Source organism: Hemiscyllium ocellatum, chromosome 48 (assembly GCF_020745735.1).
Source record: "Hemiscyllium ocellatum isolate sHemOce1 chromosome 48, sHemOce1.pat.X.cur, whole genome shotgun sequence".
NCBI classification, from domain to species: Eukaryota; Metazoa; Chordata; class Chondrichthyes; order Orectolobiformes; family Hemiscylliidae; genus Hemiscyllium; species Hemiscyllium ocellatum.
The window spans coordinates 6,996,751-7,022,836 of record NC_083448.1 but is presented as its reverse complement, the minus strand read 5'-3'; the positions used below and the strand labels follow the sequence as shown (position 1 = coordinate 7,022,836).

General features: G+C 47.6%; 1 protein-coding gene across 1 annotated transcript in view; it reads left to right on the top strand.

The window, feature by feature from the left end:
- si:dkey-220o5.5 (actin filament-associated protein 1-like 2) overlaps positions 1 to 24,236 on the top strand; it is a 74,533-nt gene extending 50,297 nt beyond the window's left edge. The window contains exons 10-17 of the mRNA XM_060856349.1: positions 1,048 to 1,259; positions 3,506 to 3,648; positions 5,473 to 5,587; positions 7,153 to 7,270; positions 10,686 to 10,823; positions 15,452 to 15,639; positions 19,793 to 19,903; positions 22,768 to 24,236. Of these exons, the coding sequence (XP_060712332.1) occupies positions 1,048 to 1,259; positions 3,506 to 3,648; positions 5,473 to 5,587; positions 7,153 to 7,270; positions 10,686 to 10,823; positions 15,452 to 15,639; positions 19,793 to 19,903; positions 22,768 to 22,794 (1,052 nt within the window). The 3' untranslated portion in view covers positions 22,795 to 24,236. The remainder of the gene's footprint in view (positions 1 to 1,047; positions 1,260 to 3,505; positions 3,649 to 5,472; positions 5,588 to 7,152; positions 7,271 to 10,685; positions 10,824 to 15,451; positions 15,640 to 19,792; positions 19,904 to 22,767) is intronic.
- Positions 24,237 to 26,086: the final 1,850 nt, after the last annotated feature.

Genomic DNA, 26,086 nt, shown 5'->3' with positions numbered 1-26,086 from the left:
TTGAGACCAACATTATTAAGAGAGACAGAGTAGATCATGAGAATCTTTTCCCCATGACAAACGTATCTAAGACCAGAGGACAGAAGCTTCAGTTGAGGAGTAAGTGATTCAGAGGAGATCTGAGGAAAAGATTTTTCGCCCAGAGGGTGGTGGAAATGTGAAACATGCTGCCCGAGAGGTTGGTGAAGATATTCCCCCAGCATTGAAGCAGCATCTGGAAGAGCTCTTAAAAGACCATGGCATTGTCGGCTATGGAACAAGTGCAGGTTAATGGGATTACAGTGCAGTTTGGTGTTTAATGGTCAGCAAAGACATGATGAGTCGAAGGGCCTGTTCCTACATTGTATGACTCTCTGACTTGGAGATAGATCTTTGCAATATCAGGGAGTGGAGGACAATGAGCCACTGGCAAGACAGAGGAGATGATCTTGTTGAATGGTGGCGTCATCCTGAGGAGCTAAATGATTGTGCTTATGTAAGTCTTCGAGTAAAAAATGAGGTCTGCAGATGCTGGAGATCACAGCTGCAAATGTGTTGCTGGTCAAAGCACAGCAGGCCAGGCAGCATCTCAGGAATAGAGAATTCGACGTTTCGATCCTGATGAAGGGCTTATGCTCGAAACGTCGAATTCTCTATTCCTGAGATGCTGCCTGGCCTGCTGTGCTTTGACCAGCAACACATTTGCAGCTTATGTAAGTCTTCACTTATCAACACAAGTGAGCCACTGAGATATTAACAGTCGCAAGTCTCCCACTCTCCTCTGAGCTGCACAATGTCAGGACGTTGAGAGCAAACAGATGAGGAAATCAGTTGGTCTTTGTTCCTGGATCTTTGGTCAGCTTCTGGCCTGATATCATCACTACATGAGCTCTTGCATTCCCTTTCCACATCCATTACTTCTTACTTGATGTATCTGTATCGCAAACTGGAGGACCTGGGTTTTTGAAGTGGTTCCACACTGGGGGACAGGGAATGACAGATATGGGGAAGGGGACAGCGATTCGAAACGTGACTCCACACTGACGGCACTCCATCCGATCTGCCCAGGTTACCTGAAGGTGCTCGTGAACAGCCACTGGCAGACTCTGTGGTGTCACATCGAGGACCGAGTGCTGCTGATGTATAAAGGTGTCGGCGGAGCCGGGAGGCTGCACTACTCCGTGGACCTGCAAGGTTGTGAGGTCAGGATGCAGGCTGACAGCACCCACAAGTACAGGCTGGCTGTCTCACAGCAGCACAAGGATCTGGCTGTGCTGCAGGTAAGCTGCTCCGGGGTTTTGAATGGCTTTTTGGGTTCAGTTGGAGTAACGAGTTGTGGGAAAAAAAATCTGCCACCCTGCTTGCCCATTTGTATGCCCACATCGGAAATCAAACTTGGCCAGGAACTCCCAGAATGCCTCAGCATTGACCAAACAGGCTGACAAGTGAAACCAGAGGGAACCACAGTCACCCGCAGACAAGGGAATACATTTCCCAAAACACACTAACAATAAGCTTCCTGGACCCGGTCAACAAAGCTGTCCGAAAGCCCAAGAGCAGTCTGATAACACAGAGATGTCAAAGCCACACAAAGGATAGGTCAGACGGAGAGGTAGCAGAGGACCTCGCTCCCAGGATAGGAACAATGGAGGGACCGTCCTGTTTCAAAAGAGAACTCTCACCTCCCTACAAAGAGAGCTGGAATCTCCCGATCCCATCAAGAACTGATTGATCCTATCAGGATGTTCCTTGCATCAACAATCAGGGCACTTTTCTGATCACTCTTTCTCAATTATCACCATTGTAATTGGATTACGTAATTTCCAAATACATTATACCTTTCCCCATTTTAATTCACAAGATTCCTATAAAACCTGGCATGACTCTCAGCTAGGGGAAGAGAATTCTCAGTACCTGGACAGACTCTCTGTGTTGTTTCAGCTGAGTCAATTTCTCTTCCAGCAGACGAAAAGCTAATATTTGTTAATTTCACTTCGATCTGTGTTTTGTGATCGCGAGATTAGATTCCCAACAGAATGCAAACAGGTCCTTCGGCCCAACAAGTCCGAAGAGTAACCCAAACGAGACCCATTTCCCTGACCCTATATTTAACCCTGACGAATGCACTTAACACTACGGTCAATTTAGCCTGGCCAATTCAGCTGACTGGCACATCTTCGGATCGTATGAGGAAATCCGGAGCACCCGGAGGAAACCCACACAGACACGGGGAGAATGTGCAAAGTCCACACTGACAGTTGCCCAACGTGGGAATCGAACCCAGGTCCCTGGTGCTGTGAGGCAGAAGTGGTCACCACTGAGCCAATTTCTCTGACATGTGTGGAGCTATCTTCACCGATCGTCCCAATCCTCAACCAAGCTGCAGGACTGGTCACTGTGTAGACATTGATGGCAGGCAGAGAGACCCAGATGCTTTGTCTACCATCCCATGATTCCCCCCCTTCTGACTGGCAGCTCTTCAATGACCGACTGCAGCCCGGTTACGTCACAACATAAGATCCAGGAGCAGGAGTTACCTGGCTCCTTGGGGGTGTCAGATCATGGCTCATCTTTCTGTGGACTCAGCTCCACTTCCCCACTTGCTCACCGTCACTCTGCTTTCCTTCACTGTTCGAAAATCTCTCCCTCTTTGCCTTAAAACCATTCACTGAGGAAGCCTCAAATGCATCACTGTGCGGAGAATTCCGCGGATTCACGACCCTCTGAGTGAAGAAATTCCACCTCAACTCCTAAAGCTGCTTCCCCTTATTTTGAGACGACATTCCCCTAGCTTGTGTTTTACCCACCAATGGAAACAACCTCCCTGCTTCTATCTTATCGAGTCCCTTCACCTTTTTATATGTTTCTATCAGATACTCCCTCCTCCCCATTCTTCTCAATTCCAATGGGTACAGTCCCAGTCTACTCAGTCTCTCCTTATAAGCCAACCCTCTCTATTCCAGGATCGTGAACCTCCTCTGCAACCCCTCCAGTGCCGGTATATTCTGTCTCAAGTAAGGAGACCAAAAATGTACACAGTTCTCTAGGTGTGGCCTCACCAGCAACCTCTACAAATGCAGCACAACTCCATTTCTCTCGCAACGAAGGACACTTGCCTTCTTAATTACCAGCTGCGCTTGCAAACCAACTTTTTGTGATTCATGCACAAGAACAGCCAGGTCCCTCTGCACGGCAGCACGCTGCAATGTCTCGCCTTTAAAATAATAACCCATTTTGCTGCTATTCTTTCCAAAACGGATGACCTTACAGTTACCAGCATTGTTCTTCATCTCCCAGGCCCTTGCCTACTCACTTAACCTATCTATGTCCTTCTGCAGCCTTTCCGCGTCATTTGCACACTTTGCCCTCCCACTCATCTGCAAATTTTGACACACTTGGTCCCCAACTCTGAATCACCAATGTGAATTGCGACAAATTTCCAAAGTTACAGTGTTGGACAGGCTGTTTTAACTGGACAGACTGTGTTGGATTGGATCGTGAAGCTCAATTCAGTGTTCTCTCACAGACTAGCTCGCCAGAGGACAGGGATCGATGGCTCAGCCTCCTGCAGGCAGGGTGTGGCATGAACACAGAATCCGCTCACCTGTACGAAGACACTGTCCTGCCGAGTGGAACTGATGTAGCTCCAAGGGATGGAAACCAAGTCAGGTCAGCCATCTTTCTCTCGTTTCCACCTAGATTGCTGCTCAGTCTTAGTACGGATTGTTTGCAATTTTCCCCCCTAGATTTCTGGGTCCTATTTTGAGCTTCTTTTCTGCCTGACACTTGCAGTGTGACATGTGGGACCAGAACTCTGTCCCTGTGACGAAAGACCACCCAAGTATTCCTGTGCTCTGACACTTGCTTCGCCCCACAGGAGGTCTTTGCAACCTCCAATAAGTTTTGGACTGGGTGAACAGAATGGACGACTAAACTAACAAAACGTGAAAAACTCAGTCACTAACTGCAAAGTTCTATGTTTCAATCACAGAATAGTTCTAACATTCCAAATTCATGACAATACAAAGGTTTTGCCAGCAGGGTAACATGCTTAGATTAACTGAATGGACAGTGGATTTCAAGGTAGGCATGTGTGACCTACTTTGAATTAAAAATGAATATAACAGGATCCCATGTGAACTGGTGAGAGGTCAGAAACAGTGGAGATTCAAAGTGACTTGATAGTCCAGGTAGATACATGAGTAAAACATGATAAACAGATCGAGAGATGCACCAAAAATGATAAATGGGGTGTTGATCTTGACATTTAAAGATCTAGAAGGTATGCAGGAAGGGTAGAGGTCTTACAGCGACACAAAACGCCAGTGAGATCATTTCTTTGAGCAGTTCGGGGCATTCCACTTTCGGATATGAAGAGAGTTCAGTGTAGGTTTCCCAGAATGATAGCTGGCCTCCAAGTGTTGAAAGCTGAGGAGAGATTCAACAAGTGGAAGCTGTATCCCCTCACATTTTGAGAATGAAAGGGGGATTTGATCGGACAGGATAAAAGGAGGGAGAAGCCATTTCAAATCTCGAACCAGAGGTCTCAAACTCTGCGTTCGACCTTTCAAGAGTGAAACTCAGATAAAATATAACACAATATATGGTGAAAATTTGCAACTCTCTTCTGCAATCAGCAGTTAATGATAGATAACTATTCATTTTAAATCAGGGAATGTTAAATAGAGCATAGAACGTTACAGCTAGTACAAGGCCCTTCAGCCCTCGATGTTGCACCAACTGGCAACATTAATCTGATGTCCATCTAACCTGCACAGTTCCATTATTATCCATTTGCATGTCCAATGCCTTTTAAAATGCACTTAACGTTGGTGTGTCTACCATTGTCGCAAACAGGCCATTCCACACCCCTACTACTCTGAATAAAGAAACTATCTCTGATATCTGTCCGAAATCTATCACCCCTCAATTTAAAGCTCTGTCCCGTCATGCTAGCCATCACCATCCGTGGAAAGGGACTCTCACTATCCACCCTATCTAACCTTCTGATTATCTTATATACTCGATTAAGTCACCTCTCAACCTTCGCCTCTCCAAAGAAAACAGCCTCAGTACCCCCAGCCTTTTCTCATAAGACTTATTTGTTGTCCTTTGGAATTAAGTAAAAGGTGGATACATGGAGTAAATTCACTGATCAACTTTAACCACAATGAATGGCAGATCAGATTCAATGGGCTGAATGGCCTTCTCTCTTTGGAATACAAACATTCAGTCCCGAATTTTGGAACTTGCTGTCAAAGAGTTTCCGGGATCCAAAAATGATTGACTACATCTCCTCGTGTTTCTGGTCTCGAGGATCCAAGGGGGTTTAATGCACCTTCTGGAGTTGGGGTTAAATTTTCCCCAGTTTCCTTGTTGAGATCAGACTCTGCAATGCCATCTCGCTGATAAGACTGAATGTAACTAAAATGTGCTGAGGAGGAGCTGTGCAGAATGGCCGTTGGCTCAAGGTGATGTTTCCATTGTTCTCAGTGGTTTGCTTCAGCGACGAATCACCACCCCCAACACGTACATGGACGACCCATTCGGCCAAGTGTCCGGTCAGAACGCTGTGGAAGACAGGGACTCGGGAGCCACTCAACAGACGGTAAGTCTGAAAGCAAGGGCGTGAGCACTTCACGGGAAACAGGTGCTCAGATTGATCTTGCTGTGGAGAAGCAGAGGAGTGGAGGGAGTGTACTAAGATTTATAACGCGAAAGAAAAGCAAGGTCAAATTTCAGGGCAAGATCTGAACTCATGCGTTTTACCAAATGTAGAATTTAGATACTTTCTAGATTAGATTACTTACAGCGTGGAAACAGGCCCTTTGGCCCAACAAGTCCACACTGACCCGCCGAAGCGCAACCCACCCATACCCCTACATTTACCCCTTGCCTAACACTACGGGCAATTTAGCATGGCCAATTCACCTGACCCACACATCTTTGGACTGTGGGAGGAAACCGGAGCACCCGGAGGAAACCCATGCAGACACGGGGAGAACGTATAAACTCCACACAGTCTGTCGCCTGAGGCGGGAATTGAACCCGGGTCTCAGGCGCTGTGAGGCAGCAGTGCTAACCACTGTGCCACCGTGCCGCCCACTTTTTTAAAATCTATGGCTCTCATCATTGATCCCTCCATCAAATGGGAAAGTCTCCTCCTGTCTGCCTTATCTATCGCCCTTAGAACTTTATGCGTCACAATCACGTCCTCTTCATCTCTTCTGCTCTAGGGAAAACAAGCCCAGTCTGTCCAATCTCCCTTAGTAACTCAACTAAATACTGGGCTCAGTATATGAGACTGTTGAATTGTCATCGTTTCTTTAGAGGAGGAAACCTTTTGGCCTGACCCAGAGAAGTCACATCAGTCCCCCACCTTTTTAAAAGGCCCTTTGAAAAGGCCTGAGAAGCCATTTAGTTGCATCAGCTATGGGCCTACGGAGTCTGGATTGGACTGTGTTGCCGGAAAAGCGCAGCAGGTCAGGCAGCATCCGAGGAGCAGGAAAATCAACGTTTCGGGCAAAAGCCCTTCATCAGGACTGAAGGCAGGGAGCCTCCGGGGTGGAGACTCCTTGCCTTCATTCCTGATGAAGGGCCTTTGCCCAAAACATCGATTTTCCTGCTGCTCGGATGCTGCTTGACCTGCTGCGCTTTTCCAGTACCACTCTGATCTCAACTCTGATTTCCAGCATCTGCCCGATGGGTCTACGGATTGCCAGTGAATCTCACATTGCAAGAATTAATTGTTCAGAAAGAACTTTCTTGTACATTTTTTCCTGGAAACACACTTGGTCATCATGGACAAGACACTTGCTACACAGCACTTGAAGCCCCTGAGTTTTTACCTCCTTGCAGTACCTTTGTGTCCTCCATCTTGTTCCTGCGCATTCCTAACACCTAATCCATCACGGTTAAGGTGGAGCCATTCTGTGGTTGAACAGAAACAGCAATAACGATAATAGGTTGGTGCAGTTTCCAAACACGCAACTCTGGCCCATTCCTGGTCTGTTGTTCCCAGATTTGAGGTGAGATTAAGCGAGGTCTCGTCTCCCTTGACGACTGATGAACGGCACCTTAGAATGAGCTCACTGCATTGCCGGGCCTGATCCTCAGTAAAGAGCAGCAGATCAGAGATGGGGGCTATTCTTTCCATCTGTTTGTTTCCTACAGAGGGTCAACTGGCCAAGCCATGAAGTGGTGAACAGAGAAGGCGCAACATTTCAAGACAGGGAACATTGCAGCAGTACAAACATCAATAATTCGGCAAGATACAGCACCCTGCCAAGTGGTAAGTGTTGGCTGGGCATTCTGTTGAGTTCCTCCCTTCAACTATCCTGTCCCATGTCTTGCTGAGGGTCAATCTGAAAACAATCAACATTCCATATCACAATAGGGAGGATGGTAACATTGTGGTAGTAACTGGCAATACAGAGGCCTGGACTAAAGCACCGTGGGTTAAAATCACACCCGGCAGCTAGAGGAATTCCAATTCAGTTAATGAATCCCAGTAAAATGCTTGTCCATTAATAAAACAGAGGTCACTAAACCAGGCAGGAAAGGGATGTGATAAACTGATCTTCAACAACAAAAACCTGCTCTTGAAGCATGTTAGTCCAAATAAAGAGTGTTTTGAACTCGGAGGTCACCCTTTGCGATAGTATTACTGTTGAACGTATTGAGGGACAAGATTATAATCTCTCAGGCGCAGCATTTGTCAGCTAATTAACTCATTTGTGACCTTGTCTGTGAGAACTTTTAACATGAGCTGATGCAAGGACGAGAACGTGTTCTCGAGGTGGAGGGGTTCATTACTCTTACTATTCTGGAACTTTCAATACATTATGGGCGGCACGGTCGCTCAGCAGTGAGCACTGCTGCCTCACAGCACTTGGGTCCCAGGTTCGATTCCAGCCTCAGGCGACTGTCCGTGTGGAGTTTGCACCTTCTCACTGTGTCTGCCTGGGTTTCCTCCCACAGTCTAAAGATGTGCAGGTTAGGTGAATTGGCCATGCTAAATTGCCCATAGTGCTAGGTGCATTGGTCAGAGGGAAATGGGTGTGGGTGAGTTACTCTTCGGAGGGTCAGGTTGGGCCGAAGGGCCTGTTTCCACACTGAAGGGAATCTAGTCAAGTTTTAAATAAAGTTAGATTTCTCTGATAAACTTCTTTTTCTTTACTGAGGTGTAATTTTTCCTGAAAAGGCAGCGTACCAAAATTGAATTGTCAAAATGGAACTTTCTGCACAGACAATAAAGTGGAAGCAAAGACAAACTTCCCATTGTTGTAAAAACCCATCAGATTCACTCCTGTCCTTCAGTGAAGGAAATTTTCAGTCCCGACCTGACCTCGCCGATATGTAAATCCAGATCTACAGCAAAGTGGTTACTGTTAATTGTCCTTCGAAATGGAGCACCCAGTTATAGAGCATACAGCATGGAAACAGACCCCTTTAGTCTAACTCATCCACACTGTCCAGACATTCCATTCTGACCTCGTCCCATTTGTCAGCATTTGACCCATATCCCTCGAAACCCTTCTGTTACTTTCACCCATCAAGATGCCTTTTCAATGTTGTAATTATGCCAGCCTCCTCCACTTCCTGTGGCAGATCAATCCATATGAGCACCACTCTCTTCATGAAAATGTTATTCCTTTTTAAATCTTTCCCCTCTCTCTTTGGGGTGATATCCTCTTGTTCTGAACTCCCCCACCCTCTGAAAACGACCCTGGCTATTCACCCTAACTGCCCCTCACGATTTTATAAACCTCTATAAGGTCACCCCCTCAGCCTCTGACACTCCAGGAAAAACAGCCCCAGCCTATTCAGCCTCTCCCTCTGGCTCAAACCCCTCCAAAGGTGTCAACATTCTCGTAAATCTTTTCCGCAACCCCTCAAGTTTCACAACACTCTTTCCTGTAGAAGTTGAATCGCAGGAAAATTCGGCATGGGCGTATCCATGTCACGTGACTGAAGCAGGTCAACCCACCAGCGTCTTCTGCAGGCTCATTCGCAACTGGCGATAATTGCCGGCCTCGTCTCTGAATGAACAAAGCTGGGACTGGGCGAAACTGAATTGCAGGCACAAAGCCAGAAGCAGTGACCGATCTGTGTGACGCTTTGATGAGCATTGCTGGTCGGAACATTTTTGAAAATTTATTCCCTCACGGGACTTGGCTGTTGCTGGCAGAGCCCGTGGTTATGAGTTGCCCCTTTGGGAAGATGGTGGTCAGCTGACAGTGCAGTCCCCATAGGTAGATCCCCCCCACCCACCAATGTCGTTAGGAAGGGAAATCCAGGATTTTGACCCGTGTCAGTGAACAGACGGTGATATACATGGCTTGGAGGGGAACCTGCAGTTCCCGTGTATCTGCTGCCCTTGTCGTTCTGGATTGAAGGGGCCCTGGGTTTGAAAGATGCTATTTCAAGATCTTGGGCAACTTTCTGCATTGCGTTTGAGAGGTGGTATTCAACTGCTGCTCCTGAGCAGAGTAGATGCTTCTCGTTTTTCTCTTCATTCACAGGAAGAGGGAGTCACTGGCTAGGCCCATTATTGCCTGTCCCTAATAGCCCAGAGGGCAGTTTAAGAGTCGCCTACATTGATCGTGGGTCTGAGTCAGATGTAGACTGGACCAGATCCTTACCTTCCTTCGGGACATCATTGAACCAGTTGGGTTTTTTCTGACAATTGACAATGGATTCTTGGTCGTCATTAAATTGGTAATTCCAGATTTTGTTAGAATTCAAATTCCATCATTGTGGGAACCAAACCCAAGTTCCCCAGGATACTGAAGATCTCAACCCCCTGGGAGGGGTCTCTCGGTTCCCCGATCGGTCAATTAAGCAACAGGACTATGGTCTGCTTCAGCAAGATTTCACACTTTAATTAGTAATGGCTGGGCACAGGTTTGTCCAGCAACACAGAGGTTAAAAGCTTCTGTGTTCCTTGGAGAAACTGCGCAATTCCCTTGGAACAAAGGCAACTTTTGTATGTTTCTTCAGAAATAGTACAGCCTTAATTGCAGAGTAAATCCAATAATATGACATTATGGACAGCAGGTTAACCCAATGATATTTCCTGGGAAACAAAGTTGTTTCACACACATTATCTCTTTACACCTGCATTTCAAGGTGAGCTGGGACGGTTAGTAATCTAGCTTTGTTAATTCCATATTGTGAAGGGTCCATTGCTCTGCTTTATCTTTGATTCAGTTAGCTCAGCAAGGCAGGAATACAGCTTTCAGCAGGGCGAGAAGCCATTTTAAACACAGTGTTAGCATGCAGCCTGAAGCCATTTTATTATGTTACTTGCACTGAGAAGCCATTTTGTAGTCAGCAAAAGCATGCATTAAATGATTGCTCCTGACAAGAGCCGAAATCCAGATTTTAGATCCTCAACATTACCTGGGTTTCTGGATTAATAGTCTCATGATAATACCATCGCCTCCCTCCAGTTACAGTGGGCCCATGAAATGAAGAAGTAGGCACTGATAAAAGTTTCCTTTCTGGCAACACCTCAAGTTGTTGTTGCTACTCAATGTAGGTATTTTCAATTCCCACTTGTGTCACCCAGATGAATGTGCAGATGGAACACACTTGTAGCTGGGCAGTGATTTATTCAGTCTGAAAAGGATGTTGGAGAGGTGAAACAGCAAGGGCCTCTGCTGGATGAAATACTTGCGATTTCTGTGTTGTTTCCCCGACAGTGTTTCGCGAAACCAGCTTTTTAAAATCCTGGAGCGACTTTGAAATCAAAACATGCGGGGCTGAAAAGGAGCCTTTCCGAAATCAAGCGACGCAGACAGACAAGAAGGATTTCAAAGAGGCAATGGATACCCTGTCTGGTAAGCAGAGGCCATAATGTCTGCCGCAAGGGCTTGTGTGATTTGGCACTGTGCTGACCAGCTCCGTCACATTTGGTGATGGAGGCAGTAAACAGATAACATAAATGTGTAAGTCATGTTCAAAGCGAGTGCAGGTTAGAGATAGCAGTTCTGGTCACCACATTATGGGAAGGAAGGGATTGCATAGAGAGGGGTCAGAGGAGATTTACCAGGATGCTGTCTGGATTGGTTAGTCCGGCAATGAGCAAAGGTTGGATAAGCAAGTGTCGCAGAAGCGAACTTTCAGAGGGAACCTGATTGAGATATAGAGGATTATGGGGGATAGGGATAGAGTAGACAGAAAGCAACATTTTCCTTGGATAGGAGGAGTCAGTGAACAGGGGCATAGATTAAAGGCTAAGAGGAGAGTTGAGAAGGAAAATGTTTGTCACTCGGAGTGATTGCAGTCTGGAATTTGTTGCCTGAAATAGTAGTTGATTCAGAAACTCTCCTCTAACATTTAAGCAGCATTTAGATATTCAATTGCATTGCCGTAGCCTCCCAGGCCATTCCCATTCGAGGGATTCCAGTAGTTCCTTCTTTGTTGACTAACATGGAATCAAACAGACTGAATGGCTTCTCCCTGTGCTGGAGCCGCCTATGATTACAATGCTCATGATAATTTCTGAATTGACTACAGAACTCATTTTGGAAGCCTTGTATCCCAGCAGCAACAAGAGCAATTTGCATTTTTATCGGACTTTTAACCTGGGCAAGCACCCCGAAATGTTACTTCGGAGCCACATCAAAGAACATATATGAGTCAATGAGCAAAGGCTTGGTCAAAGAACTAGGTTTCCAGGCGGACCTTAAAGGAGGAAGGAGTGGAGGGGAGTTTTGAATACCAAAGTCTGGAGAATAGAGTGTCGTTTGTTGAAAGCACAGTCTTCAATAATAGAACATAGAACGCAGTACAGACCCTTCGGCCCTCGATGTTGCGCTGACCTGTGAAATTAATCTGATGCCCATCCAACCTACACCGTTCCGTTATTATCCATATGTATGTCCAATGCCCATTTAAATGCCCTTAACATCGGCGAGTATACTAATGCTGCAGGCAGGCCATTCCACACCCCTACTACTCTGAGTAAAGAAACTACACCTGATATCTGTCTTAAAACTATGTCCCCTCACATTAGCCTTCACCATCTGAGGAAAAAGGCTCTCACTGACCACTCTATCTAACTCTCTGGTTATCTTATACATCTCGATTAAGTCACCTCTCAACCTTCTTCTCTCCAATGAAAACAGCCTCGGTTCCCTCAGCATTCCCTCGTAAGACCTTCCCTCCATACCAGGCAACATCCTAGTAAATCTCCTCTGAACCCTTTCCAGAGTTTCCACAGCCTTCCTAGAATGCGGTGTCCAGAACTCCACGCAATACTCCAGGTGCGGCCTTACCTGTGTCTTGTACAGCTGAAGCATGACCTCGTGGCTCTGGAACTCAATCCCTCTACCAATAAATGCCAACACACCATATGCATTCTTAACTACCCTATCAACCTGGGTGGCAACTTTCAGGGATTTATGCACCTGGACACCGAGATCTCTCTTTTAATCCACTGGCAAGAATTTTACCATTAGCCCAGTATTCTGCATTCCTGTTACTTCTTCAGAAGTGAACTACCTCACAGTTTTCCGCATTAAACTCCATTTGCCACTTCTCAGCCCAGCTCTGCATCTTATCAATGTCCCTCTGTAACCCACAACATCCTTCAGCATGATCCACAACTCTGCCTACCTTAATGTCAACCGCAAATTTACTAACCCTTTTCTGGATGCCCGCATCCAGGGTATTTATCAACATGACAAGCAGCAGGGGCCCCAAAACAGATCCCTGTGGCACACCACTGGTAACTGAGCTCCAGGATGAACATTTCCCATCAACCACCACCCTCTGTCAGCTTTCAGCTCGCCAATTTCCGATGCAAACCACTCAATCACCTTCAATCCCGAAACTCTGTATTCTGTGCAAATGCCTACCATGTGGAACCTTATCAAACGCCTTACAGAAGTCCATATACACCGCACCAACCAGCTTACCTTCATCCATCTGCTTTGTCACCTTCTCGAAGAACTCACAAAGCTCAGTTCAACATGACCTATCCTTCGCAAAACTGTGTTGACCATCCCTAATCAAATTATTCCTTTCCAGATGATTATAAATTCTATCTCTTGTACCCTTTTCCAACATCTTACCCACAACCAAAGTAAAGGTCACTGGCCTATAATTAGCAGGGTTGTCCCGACTCCCCTCCTTAAACAAGGGAACAATATTTGCCATCCTCCAGTCCTCTGGCACTACTCCTGTCGACAATGATGACATAAAGATCAAAGCCAAAGGCTCTGCAATCTCCTCCCTGGCTTCCCAGAGAATCCAAGGATATATCCCACCCGGCTCCAGGGTCTTATTTATTTTCAGATCTTCCAAAATTGCTGAAACCTCCTCTTTGTCAACAGCAATCCCATCTAATCTAGTAGCCTGTATCTCCATATTCTCATAAATACAGCAAATAAAGTCATGGATATGGGAAGAAGCAAGGATTCAAGGGAATCTGGAGATTGTGGAAGGTTGGTTGGGAATGGAGGGGATGACAGAGATAGGAAGATTTGAAAGCAAGAATGGAAAGCAAGAATATACAGACAATGAGCAAAACTAACATCATTTACAAAATACCGTGCAAGGACTGTAACAAACACTACAACGGGCAAACAGGTAGAAAACTAGCCAACAGCTTACATAAACACCAACTAGCCACAAAAAGATATGACCCTCTCTCACTAGTATCCTCACATACGGTTGAGGAAGGACACCACTTCGACTGGGACAACACATCCGTCCTACGACAAGTCCAACAAAGACACGCACGAGAATTCCTAGAATCTTGGCATTCCAACTGGAACTATATCACCAAACACATCGAGTTAGACCCCCCCCCCATCTACCACCCCCTGAGAAAAGCAACAGAAAATGACTTCACAACAGGAAATGACATCACCAACCCAAATAAACCCAAACATATAAATAGTCAGCAGGAATTTTCAGCATTGCTTCCCAGAGGCCCACTGAAGATGTTACCTAGTGAAGTAACGAAACGTCTGGAAATGAACCTCCAAACTCAGCGAGCAAACCTCCATCCAAGAATGGAATTTTACAAAATGAGCCATTGCTTTAAAGAAACGAATATAAGTCAGGTACAGGGTGGGCAATCAATCCTGGCTTTGCCAGCAATGCTCACATCCCACATTTTGAAAAATATAAGAGTGACGAGTGAACGAGACTCGATGCCATTTTGGGTACGAACAAGAGAGTTTTTGGGCGAGCTCAAGTTCACGGAAGATGGAAGCTGGGAGGGAGTCTGTTGGAATAGTCAAAGGTAGAGGGAACAAAGGCAGGGCTCAGGTGAGATCAAGAGGGGTCAGTTGGCTGAAGTCACCAAGGTCAAAATAGGATGGTCTTGGCTCAAGCACATTTCAGGGTTAGGTACAACATCACACATAGAGAAGGGTCTCAGCTCAGTTTCCAGGGAAAGGAACAAAACTAAGATTAGATTAGACTCCCAACAGGATGGAAACAGGCCCTTTGACCCAACAAGTCCACACCGACCCTCCAAAGAGAACCCACCCAGACCTACTTCCCAATGACTAATGCACCTAACACTACGGTCATCTAACCTGCACATCTTTGGACTGTGGGAGGAAACCGGAGCACCCGGAGGGAACCCACGCAGACACGGCGAGAGTGTGCTAACTCCACACACAGACAGTCGCCCAAGACTGGAATCGAACCTGGGTCCCTGGTGCTGTGAGGCTGTAGGGCTAATCACTGAGCCACCATGCCACCTCTGATGGCGAAGAGCTGGTGGCGAAGAGACAGAGTGTGGCAGAGCCAATTGCTTCAGACTTCCCGATACTTAGCTGGAGAAAATGTTTTCCAGTCCAGTACTGGACAAGCATTCTGAGACAGAAAAGGGTTTGAGAGGGGGACGGGGAGAGGTGTTTATTGTGGTGATTGTGTGTGTGTGTGTGTGTGTGTGTGTGTGTGTGTGTGTGTGTGTGTGTGTGTGTGTGTGTGTGTGTGTGTGTGAGAGAGAGAGAGTGGAGTGAGAGAGTGTGTCAGTGTGTGTGAGAGTGTGTCAGTGTATGCGAGAGAGAGCGTGTCAGTGTGTGTGAGAGAGAGTGTCAGTGTGTGAGAGAGAGAGTGTGTCTGTTTTCAGCTGGAGGTCAACATGCCAATGGGAAATCGGTCGCTGACCTGTGCTGCCCACGGTGACCCCTCGCTGACAATGTTATGTCCTCGTCTGACCTGTGTTTGCTCTCAGCTCTCCAGCGCCTTTGTGAAGGGGCTCCTCCTGCTTTTCAGCCCAGAGGACATGTGCGCACGTCAGCAGGCAGTTGTTATGTCTTGCTGTTCGCTTCTGACCCCCAGCGCACTGAGGCCCATTTCTTTGAACGAGTTGCTCCGTTTTGTGTTCGCTTCTCTCCACTCGCTTATGACAGGGCGTGGGAGCTTGTTAACTGTGTGTGTGTGTGTGTGTGTGTGTGTGCGGGAGACGGTAACCCCATGCTGTGTTTGTTCTCGGCTGCAGAGAAAAAGGCGCTGCCAAGGTTGGAAGAGAAGATCCGTCGTCTCGAGCAGGCGATGTACAGAGCGAAAGAGAGGGTGAAGTCGGGATCTGAACTTAACCTGCTGTCCCTGAGCAAGACGTTGAAACGGGCGTCCTGTGGCCAGTCTCTGGCTCTGTTTTCCTCAAACTCAGAAGCAGCGAGTCCTGAGGTGTGTCCATGTTGTTGGAGGGCGGAGGGGAGGGGACTTCTCGACTTTGAATGCGACCCACGCTGCCAGTAACTGAACAAAAAGGCTTGCATTTGTATAGCCACAAGTTCAGGGGCAATCCCAAACTGCTTCACAGACACTGAGGTGCATTCAAAGTGTGGTGACTGCTCTGATGGAGTGAAATGCCACTTTGGGGCACAGAAACTCACCACAATCGGCAATGAAATAAATGATTAGCGGTCAGGAGAGAGTTAGTTATCAGCTGGGATAGTGGGGAGCCATTCAAATAGTGCTACGCAATCTTACACATCAACCTGAGAGAGCAGACTGATTTCATCACCCATCCATAATACCTGGGACAGGCAGATGATGAGGGGAAGTTGGGCCAGCGATGAGCTTCGAAGGGTCAGAAGCAATGAAAGGGTCTGAACAGAGTAGATGTGGAGAGGATGTTTCCTCTGACAGGGAAACCAGATCACGGTTTAAAAATCAATGATCTGCCACTTATCACAAAGAGGAAGTGAATTTCGTTTCTGTCAGAGGGTTGTGAATCTTTGGAATTCCTGTCCTGAAAAGGCATGGAAGGGCAGACCTTGACTCTCTTTCAGGGAGAGATCGATGCATCCTTCGAGAAAGTGAGGACCGCAGATGCTGGAGATCAGAGTCAAGAGTGTGGTGCTGGAAAAGCACAGCAGGTCAGGCAGCATCCGTGGAGCAGGAGATTCGACATTTTGAGCATAAGCCCTTCACCAGGAATGAGGCTTGTGGGCCGGTTGACGGGGGCAATGCTGAGAGATAACTGGAAGGGGGGGGGTGTTGGGGCTGAGGGGAAGTCAGCCGCGAATGCAATCAGTAGGTGAAGGTAGAGGAGAAGGTGTCTCAGCCTGCTCCTGTTCCACTGAACTCATCTCTGCATACCCGGACACCGTCCTGTCCCCCTTGGTCCAGGTGCTCCCCAAATACGTTCTGGACACCACCCACTCCATCCACCTCCTCCAAAACGTTTGTTTCCCCTATGCCTGATCTTCACCATGGACATCCAGTCCCTGTCCACATCTATCCGCCAGGACCAAGGCCTCCAAGCCCTCCGTTTCTTCCTCTCCCGCCCTGACACCCTCATCCGCCCTGGCTGAACTTGTCCTCATCCTCAACAACTTCTCCTTCCGATCCTCCCACTTCTTCCCAACCAAAGGGGTAGCCATGGGACCCGCATGGGCCCCAGCTATACCTGCCTCATCGTTGGGTATGTGGAACAGTCCATCTTCCGCAGCTACACTAGCACCATTCCCCACCTTTTCCTCCGCCATATCAATGACGGTATCAGCACCACCTCGTGCTCCCATGAGGAGGTTGAACAGTTCAGCAAATTCACAACACCTTTCACCCCAACTTCAAGTTCACCCGGACCATCGTGGACGCCTCCCTCCCCTTCCAGAAGCTCTCCACCTCTACCTCCAGCAACCGACTAACCAGCGACACCTACTACAAACCAACCAACTCCCACAGCTTCCTGGACTTCAGCACCTCCCACCCTACCTCCTGTGAAAATGCCATCCCTAATGCCTCTGTTGCATCTGCTCCCAGGATGACCAATTCCACCACAGAAAATCCTATCCGCAATTTCCCCTCCCACCTGGCCGATGGTGCCCTCCAGTGCATCTGCACCATTTCCTACACCTCTACCCTTCAACCCCCACCCCTCCCAACGCAACAAGGACAGAACCCCCCGGTCCTCACCTTCCACCCCACCAACCTCCGTAGACATTGCATTATCCTCCACCACTCCTGCCACTTACAAACAGACCAGACCATCAGGGATACATTTCCCTCCCCTCCCCTATCAGCGTTTCAGAGAGACCATTCCCTCTGCGACTCCCTTGTTAGATCCATCCCTCCCCCACCCCAACTCCTGGCACCTTCCCTTGCCACCGCAAGGACGTGTGCCCACACCTCCTCCGTCTCTCTGTCCAAGGCCCCAAAGGATCCTTCCACAAACCACCGAAATTCACCTGTAATTCCACACATGTCACCTACTGCATCCGCTGCACCCGGTGTGGTCTCCTCTACAGTGGGGAGACAGGACGCCTTCTTGCGGGTTGTTTCAGAGAACATCTCTGGGACACCCGCAGCCACCAATCCCACCGCCCCGTGGCTGAACACTTCAACTCCCCATCCCACTCTGTCAAGAACATGCAGGTCCTGGGCCTCCTCCATCACCAAACCCTAACCACTTGACGCCTGGAGAAGGAACGCCTCATATCCCGCTTTGGGACCCTGCAACCCCACGGGATTAATGCGGATTTCACCAGTTTCCTCATTTCCCTTCCCTCCACCTGATCCCAGTCCCAAGCCTCCGACTCGACACCGCCCTTTTGACCTGTCCATCGTCTTTCCCATCTATCCCCTCCACCCTCCACTCCGACCTAGCACCTTCTCCCCCACCTTCATCTACCTAGCACATTCTCAGCTAACTCCCCCCAGCCCCACCCCCCTCCCGTTTACCCCTCAGCGCCCCCTCGGCCCACAAGCCTCATTCCTGATGAAGGGCTTATGCCAGATACGTCGATTCCCCTGCTCCTCGAATGCTGTCTGACCTGCTGTGCTTTTCCAGCACCACACTCTCCACATAGATGGATTTTATGCCAAGCAAGTGAGGGGTGAATGGGAGCATGGATTTGAGGTTACAATCGGATCAAATTCTCCCGTCTCTGGGAGAATCTGCTCCGGATGCTCCGGTTTCCTTCCACAGTCAGAAGATGTGCAGGTTAGGTGGACTGGCGATGGGAAATTACCCATAGTGTCCAGGGATGTGCAGGTTAGGGTGGATTGGCTGTGCTAAATTGCCCATAGTTCAAAGTTTGTGAGAAGATTTGTAGCTTGGGTGCTCGTTGTTGTGGTTCTGTTCGCCGAGCTGGGAATTTGTGTTGCAGACGTTTTGTCCCCTGTCTAGGTGACATCCTCAGTGCTTGGGAACCTCCTGAGAAGCACTTCTGTGATGTTTCCTCCGGCATTTATAGTGATATAGCATGTGTCACTATAAATGCCGGAGGAAACATCACAGAAGCGCTTTACAGGAGGCTCCCAAGCACTGAGGATGTCACCTAGACAGGGGACAAAACGTCTGCAACACAAATTCCCAGCTCGGCGAACAGTACCACATTACCCATAGTGCCAAGGGATGTGCAGGTTAGGGTGGATTGGCTGCGCTAAATTAACCCATAATGTTAGATGCAATAGTCAGAGGGAAATGGGACTGGGCGGGTTACTCTTCGGAGAGGAGGGATGGACTTGTTGGGCTGAAGGGCCTGTTTCCACACTGTAGGGAATCTAATCTCATCACAACACCTCTCACAGCATTTCCTCAACAGAGCACTCAGAGTATCAGCCTGAATAAAGGACTCAGATCTTCAAGTGGGACTTGAACTCACGAACCGGGACCCATATTTTCATGGCCCCTGCAGGGTTAGGGCTGGGATTGTGGAAAGCACAGTTAGACAGTCAGGTCAGTCTGAGATGGACTCACAGCTGTAAACCACCTGAGGCCTCGAGTTGTCAAGCTGAGTCCCTCGAGTGGGACAGTTGGAAGTCTGAAGCATTTCTCCACTCGTCTCAGGAATGTGTGACCTGACTTTGCCTTGCGCTGTTCATTCAGTCAAGACATTAACTTCACACGTACACAATGCTCCGTCATTTTTAAACAGAAGCAGATATCTTTTGGAGTTTGAAGCAGAGCTGTTTGACAAATCTCATAACATTCTACTCATCCCTGACCTGCTCCTCGGACTAAACATCCACCAAATCCCCAACCTCAATTTGAACATCGAAAACGTTTCAATCTTTTCCCATCTGTTCAGATGTGGACTCTCATCACCCACTTGGCTCTCTTAGTTCAGATCCAAACTCCACCAGTTTAAACAGGAGTCGGAGTCTGAAAGAGCAAGTTTTTTGAGCAATTTTTCGCCAGCAACAAATGTAGCTTTTGCATTTCTTTCTTGATATTCATTTATAACTGGCCTTTTGATTTGACCTGGGCCGGACTCAATCAGATTTGATGGAATGCCATCATTTGGGCTCTGCTCAGTCTCGCAGAGCTGCTGCCAATCTGCTGCGACTTGATATCAATGTCACTGCTCATTTCTCGTTCAATTGACAGGGCCCGATTATCAGCCCAATCTTAAGACGCACAGCGTCAGCCAAAAGCACTCTGAGAAGGACACCGTCCATCACGGTGGTCGAAAAGGGCAGAGTCCTTCAGAAAACAAAGGTATGTATCCCTCACCTCTTTGACGATCTCTTTGCGAGTTGGTCTGCGATTCAGAGATCCCTCTTGGGAAGAACAGAAGAACGCTGGATAGCCGCAGGTCGGGGAGCATCTGTGGAGAGAGAAAGAGAATTTGCCTTTTAGTCAGTGGCACTTTTAGCCAGAACTGTCACATGTCAGAGATTTTAAGACCACAACACCAGAGGAGCAGAAATTAGGCCATTCAGCCCAGCGAGTCTGGTCCATCATTCAATCATGGATGATAGGCTTCTCAATCCCATTTTCCTGCTTTCTCCCTGTAACCTTTGATCCCCTTAGCAATCAAGAGCTTATCTCTCTCTGTTTTAGATATACTCGGTGACCAGGCCTCCACAGCCTTCTGTGGTCATGAATTCCACAGATTCGCCACTCTCTGGCTTCAGAAGTGTCTCCTTCTCCCTGGTCGAAATGGTCTTCCCTTGACTCGAAGGCTGTGCCCTTGGGTCCTCGTCTCTCCTGCCAATGGAAGCATCACCCCAACGTCCACTCTCTCCAGGCCGTTCAGGATTCTCTAAGTTTCAGTCAGATCTCCCCTCATCCTTCCCAACTCCATTGAGTAGAGTTCAAGAGTCCTCAAATGATCCCCATATGTTAAGCCTTTTATTCCTGGTATCACTGTCCTCTGGACCCGCTCCAGGGCCAATACTTGTTTCCTGAGGTATGGGGCTAAAAATTGCTCACAGTACTCTAAATACAGTCTGACCAGATCCTTATAAAGCCTCAGAAGTGCATCTCTACTTTAATATTCTAGTCCTCTCCAGATGAATGACAACAGCAGGCGGCACAGTGGCTCATAGCACCAGGGTCCCAAGTTTGATTCCAGCCTCAGGCGACTGACTGTGTGGAGTTTGCACATTCTCCCCGTGTCTGCGTGGGTTTCCTCCGGGTGCTCTGGTTTCCTCCCACAGTCCAAAGATGTGCAGGTTTAGGTGAATTGGCCATGCTAAATTGCCCATAGTGTCAGGTGCTTCAGTCAGAGGGAAATGGGTCTGGATGGGTTACTCTTCGGAGGGTCGGTGTGGACTGGTTGGGCCGAAGGGCCTGTTTCCACACCGTAGGGAATCTAATCTAATCTGACAGAGGTCTATGTAAACATTGTATTTGCCTTATTAACTGACCCAACCTGCATGTTTCCATTAAAGGAAACCTGAATGAGGACTCTCAAGTCCCTTCACACTTCAGATTTCGGAATCTTTCTCCCTGTTTTAAAAATAGTCAATTCTCCGAACCAAAATGCACGACCTTACACTTTTCCCACAGTGTATTTCATCTGCAAATTCCTTGCCCACTCTCTCCCTACCTCCTCAATACGATCTGCCCCTCCATCAATTTTGGCCTGCACACTCCATTCCATCACCTTTCTGCTGATTTTATGACAGAAAAGAAAATCAAACTTCAGAGCCCGTGAACCATTTGGTTCACAAAAGTGGCTCATGCATCCCCACAGCAGGGTCAGCCATGACTCAGCAGTTAGCAATCTTGCTTTTGAAGTCATGGTTTAAGGTTCCCCCGTCATGACTTGAGTGCAAAATCTATTCACACAAGACTGAAGGGGTGCTGTCATGTTGGATGTGCTGTCTTTCAAGGGAGGCATTAAACTGAGACTGATTTCCACCCCCCCCCCCCCCCCCCCGCCTTTTGGGTGTGTGAGAAACCACACGGAAGTGTTAAAGAAAGTGCGGCTGTACAAGACATTGGTTCGGTCACGTTTGGGACTTTGCGTGCAATTCTGGTCTCCCCGCTGCAGGAACAAGGTTGTGAAACTTGAAAGGGTTCAGAAAAGATTTACAAGGAGGGTGTCAGGGTTTGAGCTGCAGGGAGAGGCTAAACAGGCTGGGGCTATTTTCCCTGGAGCATCGGAGGCTGAGGGGTGACGTGATAGAGGTTTACAAAATCATGAGGGGGCACGGATAGGATAAATAGACACAGTATTTTCCTTGGGGTGACGTCCAAAGCTAGCAAGCAGAGATTTAAGGTGGGAGGGGAAAAGATTTGAAAGAGACCGAAGGAGCAATGTTTTCACACTGAGGGATGTGTGTGTGTGTGTGTGTGTGTGTGTGTGTGTGGAATGAACTGCCAGAGGAAGTGGTTGAGGCTGGGACAAGATTTAAAAGGCATCTGGATAGGTATAAAAATAGGAAAGGTTGAGAGAGTTATGGACCAAATGCTGGCAAACGGGACTAGATTAATTTCAGATATCTGGTCAGCATGGACTGAAGGGTCTGTTTTCATGCTGTACAGCTCAGTGACTATGAAGAATAGAACCTTTCCCTGGTCTCTTGACCAATGTCCAGCAAACTTCACAAAATGGTCACTTTCCCCTTGCTATTTGTGGCAACTTTGCAACTCTCACAGAACAAAAAAAAAAGGGGCACAGCCTCAAAATAAGGGGGAGCAGATTTCAGACTGAGTTGCGAATCTGTGGAATTTCATGCCGAATGCAATAGTTAAGCGACCTTGTGGAATGTTTTTGAGGAAAAGACAGACTTTTGAACAGTAAGGGATTTAAGGGCTATGATGAGTGGGCCAGTAAGTGGAGCTGAGTCCATTAGAGATCAGCCATGATCTTATTGAATAGTGGAGCATGCTCGATGGTCCAAATAGCCCACCTCCGCTCCTATTTCCTATCTTCTTTCAACTCTGCAGGTCTGTTGCATTGGAAACCACAGTCCTTCAGCTCAGGTGCTTAGTTCGGGAGAAACACAAACTGTGAATTCCGACCCAGGGTGCTTATTTCATTGACATTTAATCTCAATCACATTGATCAGGGACACATCTCACTGCGCCACTGCGCTATCCCAACTTACGTGGTCCTCCTCTCTTTACAGGAATGGGAGATGAAGTCTTCAGTCTAAGCAAACGTGTGCAAAAATGCAATTATTTTGCAAAGAACTGTCATGTGAATATGCCCAGTTTGCGGAATCTCAGCAATGTAAATATTGGCGTCAGCATGTGGATCATGCGAAGGAAAACACAATACTGGATTCACTTGTCATCTCTGACACTTAAAGAAACGTAACACCACGAAGAGGTCTGGTTTTCATGACAGTCTGTGAGCTGTATCAAGGGTGACTCTGTAATAAGATGAAAAAGAATTGGACTATGACCTGACTGGACAGTTGGATTCCAAAAGCCTACAATAGCATCACTCTGTTTACTTTTAATGCAAGCTAATGTTGTAAACGCAAAATGACGACATGTTTATTTTGGAAATGCGGACTTTCTAAACCAAATGTGTGTTCCCCCCCCCTCCCAAGTTTCCAAATTATATTTTGGCCCCACCTCCATCCCCCGCCATCTGCCAACCCAGGCCACAGCAGCAACAGGACCACAGATGTCACCAACCCTCTGGTCAACTTAACCTAACAGGAAGTGACCAATTGATCCTTTATTCAAAGCACAGCGTAAAAACTTTGAAAGGTCCTGATGCAAAGTGGTGATGCTGACCGCAGTGAGCATAAACATGCTCTCCAGGCCCGATCGCCCTTTCAAAGGGCTTCCTCGCTATGTCCTAGCCTGTCTGGAGTTAACAGAAACAAGGCTGAGATGCCCCATGAAGGGTAAGTTGGCGATGGCAAACACTTCCTAGGATTCTATGTGGTAACTCACTTAACAAACAGGCAGAGTGCAGAAGTAGAGGGCAGAGGTTAATGGTGAGAGGGGAAAGAATTAGAAAGAATTAAGAGGCAACTGTTTCATACAGAGGGTGGTGCGTGAATGGAATGAGCTGCCAGAGGAAGTGGTGGAGGCTGGTACAATTTAAAAGGCATCTGGATGGGTATATGAATAGGAAGGGTTTAAGTGGAATATTGCTGGTAAGTGGGACGAGATTAAGTTAGGATACCTGGTTGGTACAGGCAAGTTGGACCGAAAGGTCTGTTTCCGTGCTGGAGATCTCTATGGCTCTCGGGTGTTGAGGAAGCTCATTCTAGCCACATCAGCAGTAGAGATGTTCACTGTCAGCCTTGTGGACTGGGCACTTGGGGTGGCAGATTCAAGCCAGATTTATCACTGCTGAATGCCAATGTGTGACCAAAACAGAAGATAGATGCAGCCCTCAGGGTTGGTGATACTGCAGTCTGAATAACTGATTGTTCCTGCCTGCTTTCACGACCACATGGATCAAGGAGACTGGAAAGACAGCTTAGCCCGTTTCATTGTCCAAGGGACATTGCAGAAGGAGGAAAGAAACAGGTTTCACCAATAATTAAAACATGTATTTCACATATTGGAGCAAAAGAACAATTTGAATGTCACGGAACAATACCAACACACTCATAAAATTATCAGAATTGTACATCTTGTCTCTGTATTACATTTGTTTATAAATTGAACATGGTATGATTTCATTGTGCAACGATTTTTTAACTTTGTGGTGACTGGAGATAATTATGCCTTCATCGGAGAAAGCATACGTGATTTCAGGGAGCCTGAGTTGACAGCCCATCCCTCAGTCCTCAGCACGGAGGGAGTACAGGACAACCAGAGGGTCAGACTGATGGTCAGTCCTGAGGGAACACTGCCCTGTCAGAGGGTCAGTCCTGACTGATCAACTTCACTGTCCACAACCAACATCACTGAAACCAGTTGCCTGGTCACAATTGCATTACAGTGCGTGGGAAATCACAACAAATTGGCTGCCACATCTCACAGGATCCAGGTTCCAAAATGTACTAAACTGGCCTAAAATACATTCAGGCAGTCTGAGGTCAGGAAGGGTTCTCCGTCAATGCAATATTTTCATTTTTCCTCAGTCAATAAACCTCACTTTGGATATTGCTGGGGGGAGGGGGGATGACCTACCAGTGGAAAGCTATAGCAATCAGTTCTCTGGCACTGAGCCTGACACTGTGGCAAAGAAGGGAAGGGGGCAGAATAGAAAAGTACTCGTGGTAGGGGACTCGATAGTTATGGGGAATCAACAGGAGAGTTTGTGGTCAGGATCGGGATTCCTGGAAGGTTTATTGCCTCCCTGGTGCCAGGGTCCGGGACGTCTCCAATCGGGTGTATAAGGTTCTAAAAGGGGAGGGCGAACAGCCAGAAATCGTGTTACATATTGGCACTAATGATATAGTCAGGAAAAGGATCGATGATATAAAAAGTGATTTCAGGGAGTTAGGATGGAAGCTGCAAAGCAGGACGAACAGAGTAGTGTTCTCTAGTTTACTACCGGTGCCACGAGACAGCGAGGCAAGGAACAGGGAGCGGGCACAGCTTTACGCAGCTGGTGTAGGAGGGAGGGCTTCAGATATGTAGATAATTGGGATGCCTTCTGGGGAAGGTGGGACCTGTACAAGAAGGACAGGTTGCATCTGAACTGGAAGGGGACCAATGTCCTGGGTGGAAGGATTGCTGGAGTAGTTCGAGAGGGTTTAAACTACTATGACAGGGGGGTGGGAACCTGAGTTGTATACTGGAGGTGAGAGTTGATGCAGATGAGGCAATAGCAAGAGGTAGACCAGCTGGTAGGAAGGATTTTCCTGGGAAGGAACCAAGGGATCAGTTAAAGTGTGGTTGCTTTAACGCAAGGAGTATCAGAAATAAAAGTGACAAACTTAGAGCATGGATCAGTACCTAGTGTTGTGATGTTGTGGCCATAACAGAGACATGGGTTTCTCAGGGGCAGGAATGGTTGCTGGATGTTCCAGGGTTTAGAGCATTTAAAAAGAATGGGGAGGGGGGAAAAAAGAGGAGGGGGTGTAGCACTACTAATCAGAGAGGGTATCGCAGCTAAAGAAGGTTCCATTGTCGAGGAAGATCTGCCTACCGAGTCAGTATGGGTGGAAATTAGGAACAACAAGGGAGCAGTGACCTCGGTAGGGGTTTACTACAGGCCCCCCAATAGCAGCAGGGAGATGGAAGAAAGCATAGGTCGGCAGATTTTGGAAAAGTGTGGACATAGTTGGGTTGTTGCAATGGGTGACTTTAACTTTCCCAATATTGATTGGAACCTCCTTCGAGCAGAAGATTTGAATGGAGCTGTTTTTGTAAGGTGTGTTCAGGAGGGTTTCCTAACTCAGTACGTTGACAGGCCGACGAGGGGAGAGGCCATCCTAGACTTGGTGCTCGGAAACGAGCCGGGGCAGGTATCAGATCTTGTGGTGGGAGAGCATTTTGGTGATAGTGACCACAACTGCCTCACATTCT